The sequence below is a fragment of the Acanthaster planci genome, linkage group LG03 (genome assembly GCF_054643075.1).
Source record: "Acanthaster planci isolate LZ-2023a linkage group LG03, COTS_SCS, whole genome shotgun sequence".
In the NCBI taxonomy this organism is placed as follows: domain Eukaryota; kingdom Metazoa; phylum Echinodermata; class Asteroidea; order Valvatida; family Acanthasteridae; genus Acanthaster; species Acanthaster planci.
In genome coordinates this window covers 4379965-4403224 of record NC_141779.1, presented here as the reverse complement: position 1 = coordinate 4403224, position 23260 = coordinate 4379965, and the positions used below count along the sequence as shown (strand labels likewise).

General features: G+C 39.1%; 1 protein-coding gene across 3 annotated transcripts in view; it reads left to right on the top strand.

Moving 5' to 3' along the window:
* The first annotated feature begins 10078 nt into the window (after window positions 1-10078).
* LOC110986481 (tyrosine-protein phosphatase non-receptor type 23-like) overlaps window positions 10079-23260 on the top strand; it is a 28547-nt gene continuing 15365 nt past the window's right edge. For 2 of the 3 annotated variants that reach the window (XM_022248386.2, XM_022248378.2), the window contains exons 1-14: window positions 10086-10489; window positions 11095-11169; window positions 12047-12174; window positions 12550-12676; window positions 13505-13636; window positions 14942-15157; window positions 15532-15636; window positions 16834-16972; window positions 18176-18356; window positions 19096-19241; window positions 19686-19777; window positions 21184-21385; window positions 21836-21996; window positions 22824-22975. In XM_022248386.2, the coding sequence (XP_022104078.2) occupies window positions 10403-10489; window positions 11095-11169; window positions 12047-12174; window positions 12550-12676; window positions 13505-13636; window positions 14942-15157; window positions 15532-15636; window positions 16834-16972; window positions 18176-18356; window positions 19096-19241; window positions 19686-19777; window positions 21184-21385; window positions 21836-21996; window positions 22824-22975 (1943 nt within the window). In that variant the 5' untranslated portion in view covers window positions 10086-10402. Of the gene's footprint in view, window positions 10490-11094; window positions 11170-12046; window positions 12175-12549; window positions 12677-13504; window positions 13637-14941; window positions 15158-15531; window positions 15637-16833; window positions 16973-18175; window positions 18357-19095; window positions 19242-19685; window positions 19778-21183; window positions 21386-21835; window positions 21997-22823; window positions 22976-23260 lie in introns of all 3 variants that reach the window. The other variant, XM_087134735.1, reaches the window with a different exon arrangement.

The following is a 23260-nucleotide window of genomic DNA, read 5'->3' as shown; positions in this document are numbered from 1 at the left end:
TGAATATCGTGCATCCTTATATGGCATTGGAGCCAATCCACAGTCCGTGTACGAATTTCTTGGCTGTACCTTCAATTCACACGCGACTCTATGGGAAGTGGATGCAGCCACTGCAAGAGACTCGTGTGAAAATTGAAGCCGTAGCCCTGAAATTTGGACATGATCTGTGTGCATGAAAAGTAGGGCGTTCTAAGTTGTAAATACATACTGACTTAAACTGACTTAATCTCATATTTACAATTTTGGCCAAGTCTGATAAATACGGTAATCATAGAAATTTAAACGTGCAGTTAACTTTTTGATTTGAAAAATACAAATATGCAGGGCGCAATGATATAAGATAACAACTAATCTCCCCATGGATATTGCACAGGGACCAAGGTATCCTTCCGCCCAACCTGTCGTCTGCGCTCAGCAAATTTACCGCAGTTTTGTTGGCGCTTTTTTCATTCCGCTGTTAGAATTCGACTGGAATGGACTGACGGTCATTGTGTTCTGCATTTTACTCACAAATTCTCTCCATTTTCGGTCTCAAGAAGTTTGCGCTGAGCTCAAGTGGTTAAAGGATCGTCCTGTTTTGGATGTTTATAACAACTTGCCTGTAATAGAGCAGTTCCTCAGTGCAGTACAAGAGAAAGTGGAGACCGCGCCTGGACGTACCTTGCTATTTTTCTTCGCCTGCACTGCATGGGAGAACATTGACCAGCTCTTGGACTTCAAAACTGACACGAAAAACTACGGTCCTTGAGCTCTGATGTATTTGTGACTCCTCTTATCGTCTTGAAAGTAAGTTTCACTTGAAAGGAAAAGACCTAAAATGCCCTCTTCCACGCGTCAGTTTTCCTGTAAGATTGTCAAGAAAATCCTTCTAGATTCACCATCATCATGTTCACGTTCACTTCATTACTGACCACTTCAAGTCAGAATTTAAGATGAACAACGAAAGTACACTCCTGCTAGAAACATTTTGGAGAGAACCATCGACTTTTATGTCTAAAGAGGCTACCTTGGTGGCAAAAAGTGGACTTGCAGTCGTCACGAAGGCTAGAATTTTGTGACTTGTAAAACAATTCGTAGTTAGCCTTGACCTGTTCCGTGCATTTTAGACAGCTAATTACTTCTGTGAACAAAACTGAGAATTTACTGTTATTGTCGAATGATCTGAATGGCGCTAAGTGTGTGTTTTGGAGGAAGCGACGACTTTTGATAAACAAGGTTTGAATTCAACATCGGTAAGTCAATAATTCTCGCTCGCACGAGCGGATTCGTGCCAGAGGTGAGTGAAATATTTAACTATTCCCAAGCCCACCCGCCACCATGAAATGCGCTTGCGTGTATTAATTTTCCAAGAGAACTATTCAGAGCCCATCGTCCCAGAGTATCTTGACATTAATTAACTAACATTGTCGGAAGCTGTTATTTCCACTTACTGCCTGCGTTTCGTTCATAAATTTACTTGTAAAATCAATGAAACTTTCAGCTATAGGACTATTTAGCATTCTTACACTTTTGCGATATACTGTCAATCAGGTCAAACTGCTGTGCGTCACTCGCAGCAGAGGCGTTGACAGTATCTTGAGTGACCGGTTGCTTTTACAGCCAAAATGACAGCTTTCTATTTTTTTCTGTTATTTGTAATTACTAACGTTATCTCTTAAATACAGCACAAGAACGGGGTCACCAGATTAATATGAAACTTTATGCAATTAAATAGTTGGCATTTGTAACTTCGATAGTATTTTGACACTCATGTATACATCATGAAATACGCTCATGTTGTTGCGAAGAAGTTGTAACTTTTAGCTCATTATGAGCACTTACGATTTATATTATTTTTGACACTTGTGTGGGTCAAGGATTTTTGTAAGGAGGATTGTTTATAGGCTTAGTCCTAGAAAATGACCCGAAATGGACTTTGTGTTTATATCCAGTAATATAAGTCATTTTTGAAGAGAATTATACCTCAAACGGCCGCCTGTTTATATCTAGGCCTAGTATGTCACTTTTGAACAGATTGATACCAAAAAAGTCCACCTGTTTATGTTCAATAATAGCTATATAACTACAGAGCAGATTGGTACCTGGAAGGACCGTCTGTTTATGTAGTGAAAACGAGGTCAACATACAACAGATTAACACCCGAAAGGGCAATAGTTATTTTCTAGTAACTTAAGTCCACCATTGACAAAATTGATAACAGAAATGGGCCTTCTTACATTTGATCGTGTAATGTATCTATTCCACTAAACGCCTGTTGATATCTATCCATTCAAGAAAACGGAGGGGCCGTCTGTTTATGACCCTTTTTGTAATATTGATTTATTACTGAACAGATTGATACCCAAAAGGGCCGTCTGTTTGCATCATAGTAACAGAGTGGATTGAAAAGGGACCATCTTGTTATGCCTAGGCCTAGTACTATATGTATAAGATTACCATAAAACAGATTAATATACCCGGCATGGGCCGTCTGTTTTTAGTTTAGTAGGCTAATAGTAATACAAAGTCACTATTGAATAGATTGATACCCGAAAGGGCCGTCTATATTCAAGGCTAGTAATACAGAGTCACCTTTGAATAGCTTGATACAAGTACCAGTACGCGAAAGGTCCGTCTGTTTAAATCTACGCATACAAGATCAACGTTTAACAGAATCATACCTGAATAGGTTATTTGTTTCTAAAAGCTCGCCATTGAACATATCGATACCTGAAAGGGCAGCCTCCCTACACCTAGGCCTAGATATACAAGGTCACTTTTGATTCCACAAAAGGGTATGTGTTTATATGTAGTGGTAGAAGCTTACAATTGAACAGACTAATACTCAAAGGGTCGTCCGTATATGACTAGTGAAGACAAGATCACCATTGAACAAATTTGTCATGTTCCTGAAAGGGCTGTCTGTTTATATCAAGGCCCAGTACTACTGAACAAATTGATACTCGATAGGGCTGTGTGCTTTATACATTTTGGTCTAGTAACTAATACAACTATTTAACAGACTGATACCAGTTGTTTGTATCTAGATCTAGAAATACAGGGTTACTATTGAACAAAATGACACCTTAAAGGGCCTTATTCCGTGTGTATGTGTGCCTATAGTAGAATGTGAGGTCACTTTTCACCGATTTATACCCGAAAGGGTCGTCTGAATACAGTTATACGATGTCTTCTTTAACAGAATGGTACACGAAGGGGCCGGTTTTTTTATATCACGGCCTTTTGTAATAATATCACTACTGAGCAGACTGATACCCGAAAGGGCCGTCTGCCTATATTTAGGTCTAGTACTTAATGGCTACTATTGAATAATAATGCCTGGAATGGGCCATCTTTATTTATCTAGTAATACGCTATCACTTTTGAAAGGGCCCCTCTTTGTATCTAGGCCTGGAAATACAAAGACACCATTCATCAGATTGATACCTCAAAGGGCTGTCTGTACATATCCAAGTCTAGTAATACCAAGTCACTTTTAATGAGCATGCTGATACCAGAAAAGGACGTATGTTGGTATGGAGCAATATAAATATGAGCTTTACCCTTTAATAGATTGATACCAAAAGGTCCGTCTGTTCAAATCTACACCCATGCACGAGGTCACTATTGAACAGAATGATACCTGAAAAAGCTGTTTGTTTCTATTTAGTAACAAAAGCTCCCAATTAAACCCCTCTTTATGCCTAGGCCTAGATATACAAGGTCATTTTTTAAGTAACTGATTCCAGAAAAGGCCATCTATTCATATCTTGTGACAGAATCTATCCACTGAACAGATTGATACCCGAAAGGGTCGTCTGTTCCTGAACACAAGATCACCATTGAATGAATTTATTCCCGAAAGGGCGGTCTGTTTATATCAAAGCCAAGTGCTGTAAGGTCACTACTCAACAGAGTGATACTCGAAAGGATTTTCTACTTATTATTTAGGTGTAGTTACGACTGTTAATAGATTAATACCCGAGATGGGCCGTGTGTTTGTATCTAGGTCTAGTAATACGAAGTTACTATTCAGTTACTAAATTTACTAAAAGTAAGGTCGCTTTTCAACAGATTGATATCCGAAATGGTCGTCTGTTTGTATCCAGTAAGACAGTGCCTTTTTTAACAGAATGGTAGCCGAAAGGGTCGTTTTTATACCAAGGCCTAGTATAATAAGGTCACTACTGAACAAATTGATACCCAAAATGGGCCATCTTATTTATCCAGTAATAAAGTGTCACTTTTGAGGAATAGTTACGTAAAGGGTGGGTCTTTTATATCTAGGCCTAGTAATACAAGGTCACTTCTCATACCCGAAAGGGTCGTCTGTAAATATCTTGCCCTAGTAATACTAAGTCACTTTTTATGAAATCGATACCCGAAAGCGTCGTCTGTTTATTTCCAGGCCGATATGATAATGCATGGTCTATTTATGTCTAGTGAAAATACGGTCGCCATTGAACAGATTTATTCGCGAAAGCACTGTCTGTTTCTACCAAGGTCTAGTTTTATAAGGTCACTACTAAACAGATTAATACCCGAAAGGGCTGTTTACTTATAATTTATAGGCTTAGTAATAAAGATTTCTGTTCAACAAACTGATACCCGACGTGTGCCTTCTGTTTGTATCAAGTACTACAGAGTTACTTTTTAACAAAATGGCAGGCCACTTGTATCGGTGACTATTGAACAGACTGATACCCCGAAAAGGGCCATCTGTTCGCCTAGCAATGAAAGGTCACCGTGTATTGAACAGATTGATTCTTATATTTAGTAATACAGCGCCACTTTTTAACAGAATGATACATGAAAAACGTCTTTATATAGTAATATGAGCTCACCATTGAACTCGTTGTAACCCAGAATGAGTTTCTTTACGTGTATATCGAAGCCTATATTAAAGGTCACTATTAAACAGATTGATGCCCGAAATGGCAATCTGGTTGCATCAAGGCCCGCTGTTATGGTCACTACTGACAAAGTGACACCCAAAAGGTCGTTTGTTTATATTTAGGCCTCACATAGTAGATTGAACTCAGACAGGGCTGTTTATTCATATCGAGGCCTAGTATTATAAGGTTCCTACTGAGAATGATACCCAAAATGGCCATGTTTGTATGTAGGCCTAGCAATACGAGGTAATTGTCAAACAGATTGATTCTCAAAATGAGTCCTAATTATACAAGGCCTATATTGAACAGATTGATAACCAAAAGACGAACTGATAAACGAGGACTTGATACAAAAAGACAAGCCTTTGCAGAAGAAGTTCACTAATGAACAGACTGATATCCCAAAAGCCGTCTGTTTATATCTAGGCCTAGTATTTACTGTGTCACTATAGGAAAGATTGATACGGGAAAAGAGCGTGGATATATAACTTTACTACTAAACAGATTGGTACCATAAGGCCCGTCCCTTTGTATTCAAGCCAGGCCTAGTAGTAAAAGATCACTGTTTTATCAGACTGATACCCGGAATGGGCCGTTTGTTTATAGGCCTAGTAGTAAAAGATCACTGCTTTATCAGACTGATACCCGGAATGGGCCGTTTGTTTATAGGCCTAGTACTAAAAGATCACTGTTTTATCAGACTGATACCCGGAATGGGCCGTTTGTTTATAGGCCTAGTACTAAAAGATCACTGTTTTATCAGACTGATACCCGGAATGGGCCGTTTGTTTATAGGCCTAGTACTAAAAGATCACTGTTTTATTAGACTGATACCCGGAATGGGCCATTTGTTTATAGGCCTAGTACTAAAAGATCACTGTTTTATCAGACTGATACCCGGAATGGGCCGTTTGTTTATAGGCCTAGTACTAAAAGATCACTGTTTTATCAGACTGATACCCGGAATGGGCCGTTTGTTTATAGGCCTAGTACTAAAAGATCACTGTTTTATTAGACTGATACCCGGAATGGGCCGTTTGTTTATAGGCCTAGTACTAAAAGATCACTGTTTTATCAGACTGATACCCGGAATGGGCCATTTGTTTATAGGCCTAGTACTAAAAGATCACTATATAATAGACTGATACTTGGAATTGGTAGTCTGCTTATTTCTAGACGTAGTAATACAACTTCATTAAAGGGCTGTCGGCTTGAATGTTGGCAAAGCACTATTCAAGATTGATATCCGAAAGGGCCGCATTACTTCCAAGGCCTAGCACTACAAGGTCACTGTTAAACAGGTTGAAATTTGACTGTCTGTTTGACGTGTGTGATAACAAGTCCCTTGATCTTCGATTGGATTAGATGCATTTGAAATTTGTACTAGATTAGGATTAGATTTTGATTAGATTTGATTGGATTAGATTAAAATCAGATTCAGATGAGACTAATATGAGTTGGAGACGAGATAAGCCTAGATTATATGAAATAACATCAGGAATTACATTATAGCATTAGATGAGTGTACAGTGAATTAGATATGGAATTTTCTGTATACTTGGTTGGGTTAGATTAGATAATATGCATTGGACTGGAAAAATTGGATACAGTTGGATTCGTTCTGGGCTATGTTAGATTAAATATTATTATTTACATGTAATTATGAATATTAGGTTTGACGAGATATGAATGGATGAGATACGAATATATTCCATTGAATTAGATGGAATGATTAAATTACGATTAGATTAGGATGAAGATGGGCATTTTGATGAGACAGAACGGAAGTGGTATTACATGAGGTAGATCAATTTTAAAATTAGATGAGATTAGGAATGAGATTTCTTCATATTTACTTATAATTAGATAGATTAGATTTGGATTTAATAAGGTAAAGATTAAAATGAAATTAAGATTAAATAAACTTAAGTTTAAGATTTGATGAGAGGAAGCTGGACGACATAAAATTGAATTGGAATTCATGAGATCACATCGCATTACATTACATTACATTATTTTGAGTTAGATTGGGCCTAAATCTAGGATATCCTAAATTTAGGAAAAGATTTGAATAGGATTTTGATTAGATTTGATTGGCTGCCATTGGATGAAATTACATTTGTTTGTATTAAATTAAGATTAAGGTGAGATTAAGATTAAAATATGTTAGATTTGATCAGACAAATTAAGATGAAATGGATGAGAAGATATGAGATTGAATAGGATTAAATTCAAATTGATTTAATTTATCTTCATTTAATTCAATATAATTTAACAGCACGAAGTGGTATGATATTATTTTCTAACATTATTACATATTTTAAGCGATAATAAACGTTTATATAAGGAATGGGGATGTTTAAAGTTTGAATGCCCAGTAACACAAGAATTACATAAACTGTATAACTATGGGTGTAGAAATTGTCTTCAGAAAGGCCACTCGAAACATGAGCATGAAAATTGTCATGAAATCATTTTTGGCAAATGAAAACGACATCAGTGAGACTCGAATTAAGATGTGAAATTTACATTCTCAGTGTTCAACGGATACAATTAAAAATATGTCTTGTATAATTTAGAAAACTGTTTTCAGCTTGAAGAAAAAACCCCTTCCAGCTTAAAAAGATTTGTAGCATGTGTGATTTGATAAGTAGTCGTGGAATTTGGACTTAAAAAAGTAGTAATATGTTAATTAGCTCCAATGGACTCGCCAGGAGAGGCCACCCCCTTTACCAAGGGTTAAAATTGTACCCAGTCCCAACGTGTTCACGATAACAAAGCTATCTTATTTTCTGTCATCATGTACCTAGAGTTGATAGTTATTTCCATTTAGGTTGTGTAATTACGGTATCTTTTTGCATATGAGCATGCATATTAAGCATTTAACAGAAATATTCAGTCATTAATTTTTGCCTCACTGTTTATGCATCTTTTCTCTTCAAAGTATCTCAAAATATGGAGGGCCTGACTTTCCGATCCTAGCAGAATCTTTCTCAATGGCAAAAATCAAGTATGAGAACCTTTTGAAATCCTTTTCGAGTTAAGCGTATTTAAAGTGCATTCTTGTAACATATAAGAATTGCCCAATCATTTCTGTAAGAGTGTGGACACACTGTGACCTACATCAGGGAAGATACTGTTCAGTTTGAATGTTTTCATGTTCAAATTTTGAACCCCAAATTTGCTCTGTGAAAACATTTTTTTAAAAGGTTGCTCGCAGGATTACCGCTATACTTACACATTAATGAATCGCGAAAGAAATGAAAATTTCCGATTGCAAACTACAAAAAAACTCGGGTTTTTGTGCAAAAATCGGCACAACGTTGATTTCAATACCTTGTTTTACATTACGGTTTTGTCATGAAATTGGAGGTTTCATTGGCATAAAGCCACGCAGACTCCAAACGTCATATTAAAATAACAAAGCAAACTGAAACACAAGGGTCAATTGCAAGGGTTGAAGTAAAATAACTCTGTTATATGGGTTAGTTCTCTTGCACTCTGGTAACACTGCAAATTTGAGTAAACACACGGAAATTTTGTGTATTCAAGTGACTAATTTTTCACCCTCCAAACCAGCGTGCTCAATCCCGTGCTTTTTAATTTGCTAGCATTATTTTCTAAATGTTTTAGAGGCCATTTTACTGTAGGTGTTAAATATTTTGGATTGGCAAAAAATGGATTCCCCAGTCCATATGTTCCCACGTGCCAATTGTGTAGCAGCACGAACACACACCCCACCCACGATGAAAACAAATGGCAATTCATTCGTACTTGTCAATCACTTACATTATATAGAAATAGGAGCCTTTTAAGGGTTGTGGAATTTTTAGTTGTTGGATGTGCTTTCATACGCATTCCTATTTCCGACGCAAAAATGCATGCGGTTTCTGACATGCTAAAGCTTAACCTCGGTAGAACAATGTAAATTGATTGACTGTTTGGTACTGGCGTCACCCACGTGCCAAGACTAATTACGATTACAAAAGTCGCGTGGAACGGCATTCACCCTTCGTGTCAATCACCACGAGGAGGCACGTGTGACTTATCGACCCAAATACCGTTAATCACGAAAAAAAAAAAAGGTCACTCTCTACAAAGTACGGAACTAGTTTTCGGCTTGGTGTCGCAGAACTGGTTAACAAACTTTGGAAATTTTCCAAAATGTTGCACAATTATGGTTAAACCACCCGAAGAAAAAACAATGGTCGGTGATGACGTCCCCGAAGGACGTAAGAGAAGGTTACAGAATGATTTTGTTGTAATCAGTAATGAGATTTAGTTGTCAATAAATGTCTTTCTATAGATGTATGAAATGACGAACTTCAGACAGCTCATACATTTTCAGGCTAATGTCATTAAAAAATCTTTAAAGGCTCATTCGGGTTGATTTTAAATTGAATGATCCCATTTATAAAAGCATTCGACATTATTTTGAGTAGTCTGTGGATTCCAAACCAGTGGCTATACTCGTTCAGTCGTTCAGTCTCGTTGCTGTGGCTGCGTTCCATGGTTTATATTCTTTATATTTCTGATAAAAATGGATTTTCCACGATTGTGGCGTAGGTCATGGGGTCCAGGCGGGCTAGTAATTTTTTCCCAAAACGACCGTCCATAAATGACTGTTTGCATCCATAACAGAACCCCCCCCCAAAAGAAAAGTGACACGTAGTACTATTTCTATAATGTTAGCGCTTTCAATTTCTTCAGTAAAAAAGAAAAATGCCCCCTTTCTGCTGCATGTTCGAAGGAATGAAAAGATTTATTTAGGGAGTGTAGTGAAGCAAAAACTTAGGGTTTTTCGGTGTGAAAACAATAACCCTGCGGTGTTGTTCCTACCAACTTTTGTTTACTTTTACTTTGAAATTATCGTGATTAAAAGCACAAAGAAAAACGAACAGTGCGATAAATGTGAAAACGTTTCATGATTGTAAGTCATCAAATCTGGGAAAGTATGTTATACGCAAGTGAGCCTTCATAATTACATCCTTGTGTCGTGTACGTATAAGTCGCAGAACAATAAAGTTGCGCAGCGATCATGCAGCTATGACTCATATCTACCATGTAGAGGGTGCACTTTTAACGAGTTTTTGATAGTCTTTGTCCATTTCCTAAAAATTAGTCTATTCCTGGTTTGGAAATTTTCTTGAATAAGCAAACAAACAAGGACTGGTATTTAAATTCATTCTAATCAAAATCAAAGTAAAGCTCATAACTTTAACTGCAGATTTAGTTGTCATCATTTACGTTACTGGGGTCGCGGCTTGAATTAAGTTTCCGGACATACTGTGACCCTGCCTCCAAAATCACTTGGCTGCGGCTTGAAAGTAGACAGACCACTATGGGAACTGGCTGCAGCCATTGCCATACTTGCATGCATAGTTTCTAGCCTCAGCCAAGTCATTCGGACACGTATACAGCCTCGCTCATCATCAGAGATAGACTGGTCCCCCATCCCCCTTCGAAGTCCGAGGACAGATTGAAGGACTAGGAACCAGTTTAAATCGTAAGGGCCGTGAAACATCAAAATGGAAGCCGTTCCGCGTATGTGTATGCTCAGTTTGGAGCTCAAATGGAGCTTGGAAAAAGTGGAATTTGGGCCCAGTCTCAAACAGGTAAGGGCTGTTTGAAATAGCCAGTATTTTGGGCCGTTTTTCTTTATACAAAGGTCACTTAAAAGCTTGGCATTACTTGACATTTCGTAGCGCCTAGCACAGTGTTTAGATCGTGACTATGACTAGTATTATTACTACACTACGAGTGTTGACGATTTGTCATGCTTTTGCGGACTTGATGTACTCACAGCACAATTGACTATGCAGTGAAAGGAAGGATTTTACTTTAATACCCCCACTTTGTTGGCCTTTTTTTTCTGTACCTCTTGGAAGAATGATTAAAGAATTAATCAGCCTGCGCCCACATCATACACTTTATTCCTCCATGATTATACTTTTAGGCCCCTATGCCCATAAAAATTATAATAGGGGGCCTAATCGAGTTGCAGAGTGGTAGGTTGGGGAAGGGATATTTAAAACAAAGAGGGGCGGGCTTTTGTAACCCCCCAAAAAGGTGTCCCCGCTTCCGCGTACTTTTGGTTTCCTCTATTCTTTCCCTCCCCCGTACCAATTTGGTCACCGATGTCATGTCACCATGCCAGTACTAACATTATTACCCTGACTACCCATATGTCGTTTTCGAATGGTTTTAAATACATTTTCAGTACATTCAGAATCATTACATGGAAGAGCCTGGCAAATACAATGAAGAAATCAAGCAACTTGACCAACTGCGAGTGGTAAGTGAGACCTTGTCCCTGACGCAGCATTGTGTCTGTGTCTGTCACAGTACATGTTCATGCAGAAGTGGCATGATGCTGGTGTCATTCTGACACTGCGTGCTATCCAAGTTATGCTAGTTTTAGCCATTCAAAATTGAAAACTCATTGAAAAGTCATTTTTCAGAAAACATTGAAATGATTGAACATCTTTCTTCCCCATCATATTGTTCCCCTTTGCATGTTGTGTTCTTTGAACTTGTAATTTACAAACACATGGTTGAAAACATGTACTGTCAATAGATTTTCCCCTAAGAATCACACTTGACTTTTTCATGCGCAGTATGTTAAATTTACATGATACTACATCAAGTGGCTACGTTGCTTGCCTCAATTGGCATATCTTCATATATACATGTATGTTACCTGGTGCAGAGTTTCAATTCCTCATTTGTAAAAATATCTGGCAATATTTGTAAGGTGGAATGCTTCTAGTTACTTACGGCACCAGATCCAAATGATCCACTCGTGCTGCAACCATAATCTGAACTTTATAATGGCTATGGAACATGTATGACATTGCAGTATTAAGTGATGGATTTTATTTTTCAATAATTCTGATATTGAACAAAGCTCATTGAAGTGCTTGGCATGAAACAAATGCTTCCGAAGCAAATCATTCAGAGTGTTCATGTTAAGTCATTGAAATGCATATTGTAAAACTGCAGCTTTGCTGAATTGCATTTGCAGGTGCATGAACATTTCTCTTGCTAAATGAAAAAGTGTTGATTTGGCTTGATCAGGTGGTTTAGTTCCTTCAATTTGAAACAAGAAAAAAATCATTATGATATATACATACATGTGTAAATTGGTGGTGAACGTTTAAACTACTATATAGAATGCTACTAACGTGACCCGAGATTTCAATGGTATCAGCACCCTGAAGAAATACTATGGCCAGCTTCACCTGCTGACTAGCCGGTTCCCAATCACAGATGGAGGGGAAGCTGCACCTGTCTTCACATGGTAATTGTTCCATCTTGATGTCTAGAAATTTAAATGCTGTGCAATGTGCAGTTGTCGGAAACAACTCGTTCACCACTCCCTCCCAAAAAAGGCACGGTACATTCATGGCAGCTGTATGGTTCAGATGTTAGTGTACAAAAGGATATTAGTGACATGTTAAATTACAGACATGGCGACATTGATGTAGGTACTTCTTCATATTAGTAATGTGCAACTTGTAATATGTATTGTCCATCGTAATAACTTAAAACAAGATTAAGTACAAAGAATGAACCAAAACTGTATTGCGGATGGTGTAAACTCACTAAGGTTGAAACACTTTACCTTATGAAGGGACCGTTTCAATGACCTAGAGTTCCTCTATTGTGTTGACAGGATTGATACCTTTCATGAGGAGCCATTTTCCCATGCTGATGCCGCCTTTGATCAGAGCTGCATCCTCTACAACCTTGGAGTTCTCCATTCCATCTTGGGAGCTAAGGAGTCTCGGGCCAGTGAAGAGGTTGGTGCAGTCTTTCTTGTTCAGTCCTTGGCAACTGAGTCTTAAAACAGATTAAATTCCAAACTCAGAATTGGAAGCATGTCTTCTATTGTTCTGCTTATTCAAAATATGGCCAACTTATTCATGGGTTATGAGAATTTTACACAGATTTCAAGATTTTACCTAAGCTTTTCACACACAGTACATGTTAATAGAAAGTAGGTTTGCGGTAGCACCATGGACGTATCTCTTTTGTGAGTATTTGTGGTTCTGAAAAGAACCAGTGGTACTCGACATTTCAAGCAGTATGCTCTGCTCGTCATCAGGAGAATGATGACGAGCAGTACATGTTGGTGTTTGTACATGTAGCATGTGGCACACCACAGAGCAAGTAAACTTGTTTGACCTTCACATGCTGAAGTTTCAGAACAATTCCTATGGAGTAAAAGTCTTAAGTATACAGGTGTGCATTTAAAGGTACAAGGGAAAATGGGCACCCTATACAATAAAATGTACCATAAAAACCTTTGGACATCATAAGTCATAACTTCTCCCCGTACCTCTTCATTGTCAAAGCTGAATGAAGAGTGAAGAAATTATCACTAACAATTACTGAAATGCATATATTTAATGGTTTTTACTTAAGATTTTTCCAGAGAAACTTCAAACCTTTCTGCTTTGTTGTCTGAGAGATTACTGAGTGATTGTTAATAGTTTGTTGGAAGCACTTGCTCCAATAATTGGGAACCGATTCCATATTTTAGCTATCCAACATTCAGGCTCCTGGTTTGATGGACATCCCTAATCTTGTAAGAAACTTTCTCTTTTCTTTTTAAATATTTTTCACAGGAGATGAAGGTTGCCTGTACTCATTTCCAGTGTGCTGCGGGTGCTTTCAGCTACCTCAAGGACCATTTCCAGAGTTGTATGAGTCCGGATATCTCCTTTGACCTCATGACAATCTACATTAATCTAATGCTGGTATGCTACAGTTTGCAGTGCTTGGAGTGGATAACTTTAAAGCTTTCTCAGTTACTCATCTGCAAATTATCATTAGTTGCATTCTGAGAAAAGTCTCATTGTGACAATCGCTGTCAACTACATGCGGCAGTTTGTAGCATAAAAATCGCACCTTAAGACTGAGAAGCCAATTTCATAAAATGGAGTAAAACTTATTGGCATTTGTAAGATTTGTTCAACCCATTTGTCGTACAGATTTGCATTGCATTTAGGAGCAGTTTCTTAAAACCTGGTAGTTTTAGATAAAAACAACTTTTAAAATGACAATCAGTGTTTGTTGTATGATTCCATTAAGGTCACAAAATAGGTCATGAATTATTATGTACACAGAATCTCAAAAATGCTATCAAATTTCTGGTTTCAGCCTAGATAAGTTTGGATGATGTTGGACAAACGTCAAGCATAGTTTCCTCATATAGTTAACCATGTCCTGCTGGATGGATTTTTCTTGAGTGGGATGAGATGAGGGGACCTTTTCAAGATTTTCCGTTTTCAAAATTCTTCAAAAATTCATGCGTTCATTTACTGGATGTTTACACCCTCACGAACGACTGTCTGGTGGTTACTCTAAATCTGACAAGCAACCTTCATTGACGCCTGAGTATTCAGCCAGGCCTGCAGCCCTGTAAAAGAGAGCCCAGAATTGTGTGGTGTTGCATAATTTCTTGTGTTCTGGTAAATGCCAGTAGCATCTTTTCATACGCTGCTGAATTAGCAAAAAGCGGTGCTGTGTCACTCAGCAATAGGGCCCTGGAGCACTTTTGTCTGCCATGCTAATGCACGGGCGCGCTATGCCCAAAACAGTGGTATACTGTTTCAAAACAGTGCTGGATTACCTTCGGAAAATGGAAGTCCAAAAATGATGGCAATTCCCAGCAGCAGGTCCTTTGTTCTGAGTATAGTTTTCAGTTACACAGACCAGCTCTTTTGTTCAAAACCGGACACCTTGGCTCTACGTATAAACACAAGGTGCCCAAAACCGGGTACCCCGGCGGAAAGTGGTTAATGTGCACTCACACCACCTAAACTGATTGCGTAACGTTATTCCATTTGTTGTGCAAGTTGCAGAGTTCCAGAATTTTTTATGCTTCATGAAATGTCAAAGCTTGTTGCCCCTACTGCAGTAAAAGATGCAGTAAAAGAAGATACACCATTGTGCGGCGTTGTGCTGCAGGACTCACTTTGTCTCAGAGACAAACATTTTAACTCACTCCTGTGTCTTTGTTATAAAATGCTGACTACGATTTGATGGCTGTTATTTTATAGGGACAGGCCCAAGAGTGTCTACTGGAGAAATCCATGCAGGACAACCGTAAGAGCTCCCTGGTGGCTCGCATCAGCATGCAGGTGATTGACTACTACCGTCAGGCACTCCGGGGACTGGAGGATAGCAACATCAGCAGTCTGATGGGCTCTCGCAGGAGCAAGACATGGAGGAAGACCATCCAAGTTAAGATTGCACACTTCCTTAGTGTGGCCTATGTAAGTTCAGGTGCCTCTCTGGGGAATTTGTTGCACTCAGTCTGTGGGATAACAGAATTTTGTCGGGTGGATTTTTACTGAAATCATCAGAGATCCTGGCTGCAGCTTAAACCAGCAGTAAATGGTTTGTTGTACACAGGACTAGAATTTCATGACAAAACCACTTCTCTATGAAAAAGGAAGATACTTGATTTAATGGACAGGTCAACATAGACAACGGCATCTGTAGCTGTTTTCAACTTAGTCCTACTGTTAGGAATTAAGGATTTAAAAAGCTTGAGTTGAAAGAGCTGTGAAACCTGACTTTAAGATGTTTGAGGTTTGGTTCCTGAACTCTTTCAAAAGAGTCTTCCACAACCTTTTTCATGTTGTAGATGTACATGAGCAACCAGTCACATGAAAAGCAGAAGCATGGTGAGAGAGTGAGCTGGCTTCAGCAAGCCTTGGACAGACACAACGAAGCTATCAAATTATCAAAGGTAATTAACCATGTGTGCCTGCAGAACTTTAAACTTTTAACTCACAGGTAATAGCAAATTCCTCAAGGTTTTAAAACGTGCTAACTTTATCAAAACATTTTCTAATCCTAAGCACTGTTTTATGGTGGTGCTTGGCGTGGTTGTGCTAACGGTTGTGCGCTCACAGAGATTTCTGTTGTTATGTCGCTAAGTTTCAGCAAATGTTTCCTCAAGGTCCACATGCCTTTGGCTGTGCTAACTGTTTATGGTCGCCATGAAATACATAGAGCCTCTGTTAAAGCAAAATCGTGTGCTAAGCAGCTCCATGAAATTTGGCCCTGGTCTACACAAGCAGGTCTTACAAATTTGGGGGGCACAAGCTCTTACTGTGAGATTCTTTTACAAATACTGCATCAGTGAAGCAATGAAAATGAAGTCCTTATGAGAAGGTATCCAAACTGTCTGTGAAGTGCTGACAGACCTGCAGTTGTGCTAGTAAGTTTAGGTGATCATGTGATCATAAACCCTGAAACGCTTCAGCATCTTCAAAATACATCGGAAGTTTGGGGAAGTTAGAACCCAACTACGATGGAGCTTGAGACCCTGTTAAAAGTTCATGTTACAGGAATGTCAACAAGTCCAATCTAAGGGGAATTTTTGAAAACTCAGTAAGGTCCCTGTTAGGGCTGTACCAAATGTTTTAATACTCAACTGAATGGCTTTTGAATATTTATTTTTGGAACTGAATATTCAGTATAAAAATGTACTAAAACAAAAAAAGGAAAAACTTCATTTTACAACCTTATTTCATGGTGTTACAAGAAACTTAAAAGTTAGGAAGAAGATTAAGGCCAAAACTACCATTGTTTTCCCCAGCTTTCATTCTTTTTTTCTAACCCAACTCCAATGTATTATTTAAAAGTAGAAAAAAAGCTGATGATGTCTGTCCCTACAAATGCTTTTTTCTCATATTTTTAATGTAAAAATATTTTAACATTAATTGCTGTTTTAATTCTTTTCTTGTCAGTTGACTATTTTTATAAGCTATTTCAGTATTGTGCTTGTGGTCAGGAGGAAATTTTGTTTTGATATGACGAAATATTCAGTCAAATTGAAGGTTGATTATTTGAATACCAAATTATTCAAACTCACACTGCCCTAGTCCCTGTCAAAAATGCCCAGGGAGATATAGCCAGTATGCTGCTTGTTTTTGCACAGGGAGCAGACAATGCTATCCTTCAAGCCCTCAACTTCACCAAAGATGTGGTCCTGGGGAAGTTTGATGCTGCCAAAAAGGATAACGACTTTGTGTATCATGATGCCATGCCAGCATTCGAGAACCTCCCAGAAATTAAAGGTGTGGTTTCGGACTTGCACCTTGTTTACTTGTGAAAGAAGTTACAATAACTCACTTCATAGTTCAAAGTTTATAATTATATGTCTTTATGTTGCTAGGGTAAACATACTTGAAGGGAAACAATGATTTCATTTTCAAATATTCACCTGGTATTATACAAATAATCCGCTATTCAAAATTTCAAACAGACACCCCCCAAATGGTCACTGCTTTCAGCATTTGTGTAATTTTTGAAAGACTTCTTAACCACTCCCTGCCGGGTGACCCGTTTTCGAGTACATGGGCTTTATATGCAGAGCCGGGGAGCCTGGAACTGGGACAAAAGATTTGGGCCTCATAACAAAAGACCGTGCTCAGCACAAAAGACTGAGCTGCTGGGCATTACCGACATTTTTTCGCTCTCAATATTTGAAATAATCCAGCCGTGTTTTGAAAAAGGGGGTTACCACCGGGGACAAAATCTCTCCACCACCACAGCGCTGAGCCACACAGCACCACTGCACGCTAATCTGGCCCCTATTAAAAAGAGGTCAGCAGTGCACCGTGCCGGTTTCGGGAACAAAAGAATCTTACGTAACACCACACAATCTGGGCTCTTTTTCCAAGGCTGCAGGCCTGGCTGAAATATTCAGGAGTCAATGAATTTTACCTGTCAGCTTTAGAGTAGTGCCCAAAGAGTCCTTCATTTTGGTATAAACGGCTATTAAATGAAATGATAAATTTTTGAAGAATTTTGAAAGCGGAAAATCTTGAAAAGGACCCTGTATCTTGTCTTGCTCAAGAAAAATCCACCCGGCAGCAAGTGGTTAAGTTTTGGTTTTTCCAAAGAATACTTTTTGAAGAGATTTGTCTTTGCTATGACCGTAGACATTTTTTATCACTAGCAAAACCATAGATGTTATCCAAAATTCCAGTGAACCCCATTAAGTTTTATTAGTGAATTCTTCATTCAAAATTGGGCTCTAGGTCTCACTCTTGAAGCCTTTTCAGTATGGGATGGAATATGCAAGGGTTTTTGAGTTCTGAGAAGGTTGAACAGTATGTTCTGTACACAAGAAGTCCAAGAGATGGGGAGATGGGGTTGAAAAGGGCTTTTTAAAAGTGACAAAATAGTGAAATATTTTATATGTCAAGGATTGAAGTCCAAAAATGTGTCAAAGCGTTTTTACAATATATCAATAATTGTTTTGTGACTTCCATTAGGTGCCTCCCTGGTCAAATCTTTGACCTTTCAACCCTATGACGAGAGCATAGCGGGGCCAGATATCTTCAAGAAGTTGGTTCCCATAGAAGCTCACGAGGCTGCCTCAATGTACAGTGAAGAAAAAGCCAAACTGCTTCGACGGGTGGGAGATGAAATCGAACAGAAGTCTAAACATCTGGAGTAAGTCAGCATCTGAACAATACGTCTTGAACATTCCCCAATAAGGCTAGCACAAAATGGGGTTAAGTTGCAAATAATTGCATCAGGAAGTTGTTTCACTTGATATATAGTTTGACAATAAGAATAGACCATTTGGAGAAATGCACTTGTTATTTGACAGAACATAAGAGAAGTAGATCCTCAGTTGTTTGCTTACTAAAGCTGTCAATATTGGAGAGCTGTCCGTACATATTGTTTTTCATTGAAACTCACTTCTTCACCACTCTGTCATGTAAACCCATGTCATCCTTCCGAACATGAAGAAAGTATGCATCATTCACACAGTGATGAACAAAGGGTAGTTTACTGCACAAGTTTATGATCTAGCAGTCTGTATTCATTTGGATGGCTACTGGATTAAACTACCATCGGTGTCCTGAGTCACTGCCAGCGGAAGTGTATGCATGCAATTTCTCCCCTATGATACAAAGACAGTGTCCATGAAGTCTATTGAAGTGGACTGTGTGTCATCCTTGAACATAGTTGCAGTGCATTGTCTTGTTATGGAAGATATTACTCGTAGTGTTGCAAAATATAAAAAGAAGTATCATACAAGGATTTTGCAAATGACCCGATACAAGTCAGTAGTTGTGACGTTTGGCTGTACGTTAGCCACTGCATCTTGCCATTTTTGAAAGTTTCTGGCCAAAATAATTCAATCTGCAAGCGATTTACAGACACTCTGTATTTCTTCTTGCAGGCAGTTTATGGCCTCCTTGCAGCTTGACCAGCTCAAACTTGACGCTGCGGATGAGCCTGAAAGACTGCCTCAGGTCATGTTGGAGGTGTGTGCTGCCCTCAGTGTCAAGAATGATCCCATCAGGCAATTGGTGAACTGCATGCAAGGTCAGTATTATGTACATACACAAAATGTAATCAAGAGAAAGATGCATTCAACTTAATTGACTTCAAGTAGAAATCCTGCTAAAATACAACAACATGCAACAATTGCTTAGTGTAACAACATCAAACAGGTGAGTTATCCTGAGGCCAAGTCACAACAGCGTCCCAACCTATCAGCTACCACAGGACAGTGCTTACCATAAGCACTGTTTCGTGGCGGTGCTTGCCATGGTTTTGCTAACGGTTGCGTATGCATGAGGATTTCCATTGTTATGACATTAAGTTAAGCAAATCTTTCCTCTGAAATAAGCATGCCTTTGCTCTGTTTAATGCCCTGACATGCGTAAGCCTCTGTTAGCTTAAAATTGTGTGCTTAGCAGCATCGTGAATTGGACCCTAATGTGTATTCATTAGGACTTAACAATTTTTGAATATTTGACTTGACAGAGTTGTCTGGAATTGCTCTTGATGTTGATGCTGATGTTAAAGATCTGCAAGAAATCCTGGATGAAGAGGACAAGCAGGAAGCAGAGTTTCAGGTTAGCATGTTGGCATGTTACACCTGTTGCTTTAGCTGAGTAGAATTTCAAGTCAGCTGAAGAGAAAAGAGATACAGATAAAATTACAGTAGATTTTACCTATTCCCCAAGATCCATGAGGCAGGAAATCCGGGGAGGCACATCGTTTCTGGAAATGGATCGCCCACTGAACAGATATCATTGTTTGTTAACACTTTTCTCAAACCCCTCATGCCACAAACCCCTCATATATCCACAACATGCCAGAATTCCTACGAAAGCTGGAAAATATTAAGAACCAGATTCCCAGCACAGCCATCATTGGGACCTTTGATGTTTCTTCCCTCTATACTTACATTCCCCATGAAGAAGGTATTCGTGCCTGTTGCTCTGCTCTCGTGAAGAGCAGGCACACAACTCCCCCATCAATGATGTCGCGACACTTATGAGACTTGTACTAGCCAAGAACAAGTTCTCCTTTATTGGCTAACACTATCTACAGGTACATGGGCAGAGGTGCCCCCCTTGGATACCCTTCCCCCCTCCCATCAAGGCACGCTCAAGTGTGATTCTAACAGATGCGTTGTTTGCCAGAACCATGTCCTTGAATCGGATACATTCTCTGGACACTTCTCCGGTACCACCTACAGAACTAAAAGCACTATCACTTGTAGCTCTTCTAATGTCATCTATCTTATCTCTTGCAGGGTGTGCAGTGTTCAGTATGTTGGAGAGACTAAGAACACTCTCAAGTAGCGTTTCTATGGCCACAGATTACAGTCAACACCAAACGACTAGATGCCCCTGCGGGCTATCACTTCAACCTTCCTAACCATTCTATGTCTGACATGATCTTACAGGGCATAGAATCACTTGGGCATCATAAAGATGCTGTTCGCTTCAACAGCGAGAAGCTTTGGATCAAACATCTCCGCACCATACAACCCCATGGCCTGAACATCCAAGAGAGAAACTACTAATTAACACTCTTTTCTTTCCCTCTCTTTTGTTTGCAGATTATAACCTCCCCCACTTCGGTCCAGTTCGTTTCCTTGTATTTTTTCTTTGATCTCTTCCCACCGTACATTCCGTTATTGCTTGACCATGCCTTTCATGCAGTCCCCTTCACCCCTTGCCCCTTTATCCAGCCTTGACCTTTCCTTTTGTCCTCTTGCTTTCATCCATGCTTGGTTGATTCCCCGTTTGCTTGTTTGCCCTGTCCACTTGTCATTTTGCCTTTGAGAAAGATTCAATTTGAAGGGTCCAGGCATTGAATTTTTCCTTCACTTTTATTTATGGCAACTTTATGTTCCTCTTCAATGTACGAAAAGTGTTTGACATCCTGTTTGGGCAGGGGATGGCAGAGATCTTGGGGGGGGGTGTCTTGCAGGGTGAAGAAAAATATGTGTATATCTGTATTCTTACAGAAGGAATGTGGGAAGCGCCCAACAAAAATCCTGGATGACATCAAGCAAGAGTTCTCCAAGTACAAGGAGGGCAATTCCAAGGCCAGTCGGTCTAACCAAGATCTGCATAATGCCATGGAAAAGCACATTCAGAACATACGCAAGCTAGCCAGTCCCCTGGATGAGTTACAGGCCTCCCTCCCGTCAATCAAAGACGCTCAGTGTAAGTATGCAGTTTGCACATATAAGTTGGCCCGTAGAACTTACCCAGAGTTATGGAAATTGAAACTCACCAGGGCATCTTGGAAAAGAGGCACAATGTATATGGCATTATTTCTCTGAAGCTGAACCAACACTTGTTGGGTGTGTCTGTGGAATGCATTTGCAGAGATTAAATACATAGAAATTTTTCACGTAGTAAGGGTAATGCATAAAAGAAAAGCAGACAAGGTTTTTAAGTAGAAAAAAATCCCTTGGCATTCTTGCTTTAAATCATCCTCAATTCTCCACTGTTCTGGAATCCTGTGGTACATTCTATGTTCTTAATTCCAAGAAGCATTTAGCCCCATGTTAGGCAATACTGGAGAGGCTGTATCTGATTCTAGCCCTCCAAAAATCAGCATCAGGGGGGTTGTGTTAATGTTTCATGGTCCAAAACCCTTTTGCCACTCAGCATCAGCTGACAAGGAGGTGGAATCCAAACTGAAGATGCTTAGCAAGAAGGTAGAGGAAATGAAGAACCAGAGGACGAGCCTTGAGACTCAGCTGCGAGATCAGCTGCGTAACGATGACATCACCAACCGAATTGTCATCACAGAGGGGGGAAACCTGAAGGTACACGAATTGCTCTACAGTAAACTTGTTCAAGTTAATCACAGAGACATGAACAAAACATTGGAGGTATCCGTAGTTCAACTTAAGAAAGGTCGTCCAATGTTTATCAACATTAGAGGTACATACACGTTTAAGAATATTCCACTTCAACTTGCTCTTGACAGGCTGGACCATCAAATTGGTCAAAACTTTCCTTTTTTTATTTTTCTAAATGCTCTGTTTTTGTCAGTTAAAAATATCTATTGTTGGCATTTTTACTAAACTTGAAAAAAGACCAGTCAAATGATGTGTTGCAAATCTTTATTTTTTGTTTGCATGAGTATAGACCGCTGATAATGCACTGCAATTGGGCCAGCAATAGCAATGGGGCTTATAACAAGGGTTTTGATTGTGGTCACATGATCACCGTAAAGAGATTCGATTTTCGATGCGTGGACTACAGTTGGATGAACAGTAGTAAATCACGCTACATTATAAAAGCCTAGGATTATTGTGGTTAGGGCTTGTCCAATGACCACGGGGGTAGCATGCACATAATATTCCAACTTGAGAAGATAACATGGTGGTACACCAGACCTTTGTGTAGTTTTCCTATATCTCTGTCTTTTCCCCCTTACTCGCTTAGACACTCATTTGTCAACAGTTTGTCTTTAAAATTCTCCAATTTTTGATGGAGGGTGCTTTAGCATGTGGAAAAGATTTTTTTGATAGTGCATCGGCAAAAAAAACTCCTGGGACATCAAGCTGAGTAACTTAATAGCTATAATTCGAAAAATAATCCATACCCCTCCAAAAAAAATTACCTGAATAGTTTTTTCTTGTGGCAGGGATTGTTTGAAGAGGAAATGAAGAAACATGACACTATTGTGGCTTACATCGAGCAGAACCTCTCTGCCCAAGAGAACATCTTAAAGGCCTTGACAGAAGCCAATGCTGCTTATGCTGATACCAGAAAGAATTACGCTGACATTACAAGGAAGTAAGATTTACTACCAAATTATTTTGTTTGATATTGATTCTTCTAGTAAAGAAACCTAAGGTTCCTCAAAAGTGCAGCAACACTGTAGCCCAAAGATATTTTCATGTTTAGAGTGAAGGAAGTCGTGGAATAGTATCTAGGGAAACCACGGAATTAGGAACTGAAAATCCAATCAAAATATCCACCTGGGTGAAATTTGAGTGTGGATCATACAGGTGGAAGGCAAGGAAAGTACCACTGCATCAACCTGACGACCATTGCTTGCCTCCCCCCTTATTTAGGAAT